At 38.8% G+C, this 6406-nt stretch overlaps 1 protein-coding gene across 2 annotated transcripts; it reads right to left on the minus strand.

Moving 5' to 3' along the window:
- Positions 1-764: 764 nt before the first annotated feature.
- preb (prolactin regulatory element binding) lies at positions 765-5098 on the minus strand. 2 transcript variants are annotated; one of them, XM_061289509.1, is made up of 10 exons: positions 4939-5098; positions 3511-3698; positions 3222-3420; positions 2858-3108; positions 2688-2768; positions 2467-2594; positions 2194-2367; positions 1932-2004; positions 1684-1843; positions 765-1605 (listed from the first exon to the last, which is right to left on the minus strand). In XM_061289509.1, exons 2-10 carry the CDS (start codon positions 3643-3645, stop codon positions 1511-1513), a joined length of 1296 nt encoding a protein of 431 aa, XP_061145493.1. In that variant the 5' UTR covers positions 3646-3698; positions 4939-5098; the 3' UTR covers positions 765-1510. The 2 variants fall into 2 exon arrangements, with proteins under 2 accessions (XP_061145493.1, XP_061145494.1); XM_061289510.1 differs by lacking the exon at positions 4939-5098 and having other exon boundaries at positions 3516-3659.
- Positions 5099-6406: the final 1308 nt, after the last annotated feature.

Here is a 6406-nt window from a genome sequence, read left to right on the forward strand (position 1 = left end):
ATTAAAAGATCTTGACATATTTCGTTAACATTTTTGTGGTAGTTTTTAAAGAATTTAAAGATTTTGGTGAGCTGTTTGTGGTAAATATTTTTCTGTTCAATTAAGTGAAATTTGAGAATTTCGAGCTGTGTTTGGGAATCACGAGTCTTACATTATTTTGTCGACTGTTAGAAAAATAAAGATAATCTGGTTTTAACACCAATGAAGTCGTTGCAAGAATAATCGAGTTACTCTCAATATTTCTTTATAGATGTGGGAGTAAAGATTTAAATTAAAATGATAAAAATACACAAAAAGTCGTCTGATTGGACGCACTGCAAATAGTTGCAAGTCTGAAGTCTGTACTACCCATTTGCGTCCACTTTATCATGCGCCGGTAAAACTGCAAGCCATGTGACCAGCAGAGGGCGACATTCTATTATGATTAAAAAATATATTTTTACTACCTCTAACTCACCTTTAATTCTTCTAAATCTTTGATTAACAACAGACCTTTTGTAACAATAAGAGCTTCAGGGAAGCAATATGGTATCTATAACGTAGGTCAAAGGTCAGTTTTGGAATTTCTTAAATGAAGTAAATTTTAGCAGTTAAATTCCAAATGCATACTTAAAAATTTAATTCCCCACATGGGATACATAGCTACCATATGATATTAGGTAAATCACTGCATTCACAGATTCCTTCATGACGATTTAGACTTGCGATTCCTTTATACATGTTTCTGCAATACTGTAACAAAAGTAATCATGACTTCAAATAAATTTAATTCATTTAAAATTTTATTCACATTTTTACATCTGCAGTCGGAATGTTTGAAATTAATTTCAACATAATAGGTTGAATATTTCTGACATCAAACATCTTAAATTTGTTTTAAAAGATCACATATTGATCGGCTGATAACAAGCAAATACTGGTGAATAAAACATACAGCTGTATTTTTATTACCCAGTAATCCAATATATGTTGTGGGTGATCCGCTACTGTATTTCATTAGCTGCCAGCTCCTGGCTAGAGTGTTGTCCCTTTTCCTGGTGTATGCTGCCCACTAGTGTATACAAAGTAATCTGCGGTGTCTCTTTATTATATGATGTAATATTCTGTATTATTTAATAAATAATAGACATCACTTATGTAATTTATGATATAACTATAACATAAATAAACATGTATATATGTATATGTCCAACCTAAATATTTTAAGGATCCTTAAGGAATATTGGATATTAAATGTGGCATTTAACATCATTCCCAAGAGACATGATGATGGATATCAAAACATAAAACATGTCAATCAAAACAATTCAAATCCCAATTGAGTGTCTGTGTTATGCGAACGTGTCAGAAATCAACAACCCTGAGTAGCCGCATAGGGACATGTCGGCATCATAAAAGCAGTTTAAGGTCAATGGTGCAGCACTGGTGGATTTGAATGGATTGGATAGACGTAGGCCTGCAAAAGACATGTCCAAGCTCCTCATTGGACAACCTGTGAGAATTCTGAAACTCAGAAAAAGCCTGGGAAGACATACTGGAGGAGCAGTACAAGTCCAACCACCACGAGGCCACAGAAGAACAGCACCAACCAGAGGGGAAATGATCCTGAAGACAACAAGAAAGACAGGTAAATACAGGCATACTCCGTTAACTATAATAAACCGCCGCTAGTGCAGGACGTACTTCGGTTGTGGACGGCATGGAGCTGACAGCGGCTGTCTACAGCCACACTAAACAAAGCCGTTTCATTGTTTCCTTTGATATTTTGCCCTTTGAATGTGTCGGGGAGGAAAGCCAGGTCCGTCACAACAATGGCGTGGGACTCTTTCACATAATACAACCTCTGCAGGGACATGCATACACGAAACACAAAGTTATCATAAGAGATCAGGGCAGTTGTAATGATTAAAATCTTTCAAGAATGTGACCACCTGAAGGGAGAAAGCAATGTAGATAGCTACTGAGCCTGTTATAGTTCCCAGCCCGAGAAATGTTCCAGAGTCACTGTTGGAGACAAACAAATGATGCGTGCTTCCAAACAACATATGTATTTGCTTTGCGCTTAGTTATACAGTGAATGAAAAGTAAACACACGACTGCTTCTTGAGAATATCACACTGAATGAACCTGACAGTCCAGAACAGATGGCGTGACCCAAGCGTAACTATCAACTCTTGTGAAATTGAATCTTACCTGACAGCAAAGCTTGAAATGACCTCTGCCCCACAGGGAGCTGTCAACATAGGCAGGAAGCTCTTGCCGTTCCACTTGGTGAGGTAACACGGTGGCGGTTTTCGGTCTCGTTTATGCGGGATCTGAACTGTGTAAAGCCTAAGTTCATCTTTTTGGTCTTCTACCTTCCCAAATCTGAAAAACATGACACAACCATGTCGACACATCATTATGATGCTCGTATACATGTACACTGATATAACCAAGATGATGATTTGATTTTATTTTTTTTACCTGCAAGCCATATACCGATATGTCTTTTCAGCTATCTGAGGCATAGTTTTATGCCATTTAAGACTCATAACTTGTTGGTTGTTGCGCCATACACTGCAGGCAAAGTCTCGGCCAACAGTTACCAGGTGCTGCATGGAAACAAACAACAGTTATTGTAACAATCAAGTAAAAGTCATGGTTTACATTAGTGCAGTATGACAAAGCGGTTGTTTGTGCGCAACCTTGTTTCCTGGGCTCAGATCCAGGTCTTCTATCTCTCCTTCATGTGCTTTAAAGTCAAGTTTTTTCTTCAGGGATGGAAACTGGAAGGAGAATCCATTTAGAATTTATAACTGATTGAAATCAACGAGATCTATAATATCGAGTGAAGTTCTGAAGTTGCAACTCTTACCTCCCAGACTCTGATGTGTCCGTCTGTGCCTCCTGTCAGGAGCAGGCTGAGGTCATGACTAAATCTGACCACCTTTTGGAGTGGGTCCTCAGGGTTCAGATCTGACTGCAGTTCTGCCAGTCTTGTCACAGTGATGTGTGCCGTCTCATCCTTCATATCAGACCCAGTGACAGCAGCAGCAGCATCATCCTTTCCGCCTTTGTTTCGTTTACCACCTCGTTGCCTGGCATTACCTTTTTGCACATTGTTTTCTACGTAGAAGACAGAGATTTGGAGTGTCACAAAAGATAAGGTTTTGAAAACGGACGTCTTCAACCTTCTGTAAGTTGTAGTCAAGTTTCAGGTCAAAGGTAGCACTGCATACCATCATTATCAGCAGCCGTGTCTCCACTTTTCTGTGTGCAATCAGCAAATGTCATCAAAGAGCATGTTCCATCTTGACCTGCAGCAATCACCCCATCGCCTAACGCCAAATTCATGGTGGCACGTGTGACAGTGTCGTGTGAGTGAAGCAGGCTGGCACTGTACTGGTTTTCTCCAACCAACTGTAGCTCCAGGAAGTGCTGTAATACAGGCGTGAATATTTTGAGAACATTACATGTGAGTTAAAAGACATTTAACAGAAAGTTGAAGAACTTGTGCACTGTGCTTACCACACCATTCTTGATGCCAGTCTTGGAAGCTCCTCCTCCTCCTGCTAAGACCACTAGTCCTGCTTTAGGGTCAATTTTGATGGAGTACAGGGGAAAGGGGGCTCTATAGAGATCTGGCACCTTCCGTTTGCCCATGGCTGGCCAACAATTCACTCAGTTCTTCATAAAAGCGTTGCGTGCAATCCCACCTGCAGCAAAACATATGAGCATTTAGCATTGACTTTTGCTGAGCCTCAAAGGCGTCACCTGTTGGAGTATTAATAGAGCAGGCAAGTTCTCTCAATTTGTTAACATTTATTCATGGTGTTTGCCACATATATTACTGCTAATTAGATACATACAAATCGATATTGGTGAGCTGTGAGGACTTTCTAAGTATCTGCTCAAAACAAGTTTTACTTGTTTTAACCGTGCTGTTATTTTAATGTGTTTGTATATGGGTTTGGCCTGTTTGATTAAAGATCAAACCGTTGGGATCTGGCCTTTGGCTGTTGTCCATTTTAGGAAATTATGTTGATGAAGAGCTGGGATGACAAGATAGAGATGATATTGCCAAGGCACCAAAGTGTTGACAGTGAGGCGGTGACGTTTACTCCCTTTTTAAACACAATCTTGACATTTTACATTCAAAGCAGTAATTGTTCGGATAAGAAATGTTCCGTTTTTATTTCTTGCAGTTTTTACTGCTTTACTAAAATGCTAGATTTTAAACAAAAACGCTCAGTTGGAGGTAATGTTTGAAAGTTTTCAAGCATGCGCCTTCTGCCTTGTCAGCAAAGATACCACAGCTCAGCGCATCCTAAGCAGTCTGACCTCAGTCCCCTGTGTCTTTTTCAATAGACCTTCTTATATTTTTTGTTATCTTCAGTTTTTCCCCAAAACAGTTTGCAAGTTGCTTTCTGAAAACATAAATTAATCGTGCAGTCAGCGTTGACATCCAATTGCAACGCATTGTGAAAAGTCCAGTCGTACTTGTTTTTTTGTTTGTTTGTTTTTATGTGGCAGGAGGTTGCACTTGCACTGCAGCTCTGTGACTGACTTCATCGCAAGTTAAAGAATGACGTGTTTACAGTAACAGCAATCCACCACTGACGTGTGGCATTATCACACGAGTGTCATAGTACTAAATGGTAGTTTTAAGCAGATTATTTAAATCCTGAACACAAGCATTGAAGCCATTCAGATCAAATACTGTAAACCACGAATGTTTTAAATGGCAGGTATGTGAGCACTCCTTGTGCGTCGATATGAGTGTAACGCACAAACAATCCCGATCATTTTTCTTGGGAAACATTGTTTAAGATGAGTGAGTGACTGTTATTTGTGACCAAGTGTGCGTTCTAGTTGGACAGCTAAAGGCTAGTTAACACGACTTCCTGCTCGTATACCGTATTCTTATATTTGATCATTAAATTTGAAGTGGCCTACCTGTGCAAATGGCTCGGTGTTCCTCATGTAGTCATTTAAACGGGTCTACAAATGCAACAGCTGATTATTTCATTCTGATCAGTTTCGATCAAAGTCTTGTGATGTGTAAAATGGCCGGCGCGTCCATGATGCAACGCGAAGTGACGACACCTTCAAGCAGCGTGCAGCGACTTCCCGTACACGTCAGCAGCCACCGTCGACGTCACCTGCGCCGTGACGTTGCCACCAAAAAAAGGTCTTTTTTTTTTTTTTTAATTTACAAATACTATTCATTTTAATACACTTTCATTAAATCCCTCGAAAGGTACATGATAGTGGTAGAGAGGGGAAAAATACAAACGTGTCTCATTAAAAAAACATGTTTATTTACCTTAAATGTCTGCAATATGTGTCATGGTCAACCCTTAAAATAACAAAAATAGAATACAGGAATTTAGAGGGACATGGCTGTGTATTTCACAATATAAAATAATCTACATACACCATGGCAGTTAGCTATATTACAGTTAATTCATAACCATAAGTGATCTGTTTTTTCTTCTGTGCCATATCACCCTTGCACACAAAATAGAGATGCATTACTTAGTGTTGATGCATTAAAATGCATGGCAATTAATCTGTAGACTACACACCCTTTGCAGTTTGCTTCAGCAACTAAGATTCTTCGGATATTATTAAGTCAAAACCTAATAACACTAATGGCATCAAAGTCCCTAAAATAACGTCGGAATATAGTCATCAGGACGTAAATGGACAACAACTAGCGCATTGATGATGGTAAGCACAGGGTTTCAGTGGAAAAATCAATAGGCACAGGCCTTTTAGCAGTGTTCAGTAATTGCCAAAAAGGTTGCATTAAATCGCGCATTTGATCATTTGGAATCAAACAGTGAATTGCACTCAGTAGGCATAGTTCATTTGACATACATACGTGCTTTGTTCATTTGATATAAGTATAGTCACGTCAGATTTGTAATAGTTTCTAACATCCTGACCTCAAAATGTATATATGCTTTCTTTATCTTGATTTAGTTTTTATTTCAGATATGAATCCTTCAGCATTTGACAGCTTAGGCATTGCAGTTGTTAAATGTTGACCCTGGTTTACCAATTGACATTGGAGCAGCAAATTGTATTTTTCTTTCCCTGAATGCAGTTCCTGCAAGTTTGAAAAACATTTTGGCTGTTACACTACACATAGTGCTTTTCACACTATGCGTTTCTGAGAATGTGTTTTTGAGAAACTAATGAGCAGAAGATAATCAAGATGCATTAACATTCATGAGTCTAATTCGGTTAGGATTGCATTTGGATTTGTTCCCCTGTGTGCTTTTCTTATATGGATGCTTTGATACCCTCGATGATTTGTTTTTGTGTTTGTAACGTGTAAAAGTAACTGATTGAGATGATTAGTGTTCATATACTAAATAAAACAAAAGGAACATGTCCCAGAAGCTGACTTTTTAGA

This window comes from Syngnathus typhle, linkage group LG10 (assembly GCF_033458585.1).
Source record: "Syngnathus typhle isolate RoL2023-S1 ecotype Sweden linkage group LG10, RoL_Styp_1.0, whole genome shotgun sequence".
Lineage (NCBI taxonomy): Eukaryota > Metazoa > Chordata > Actinopteri > Syngnathiformes > Syngnathidae > Syngnathus > Syngnathus typhle.

Excerpts from the sequence above, each read along its gene's own strand:
- preb (XM_061289509.1), bottom strand. The coding sequence starts at position 3,645 with ATGGGCAAACGGAAGGTGCCAGATCTCTATAGAGCCCCCTTTCCCCTG. Across the intron at positions 2,595-2,687 it reads ATCTGAGCCCAGGAAACAAG|CACCTGGTAACTGTTGGCCG; the intron begins GTTGCGCACAAA and ends GTTTCCATGCAG. Across the intron at positions 1,844-1,931 it reads ACATTGCTTTCTCCCTTCAG|AGGTTGTATTATGTGAAAGA; the intron begins GTGGTCACATTC and ends ATGTCCCTGCAG.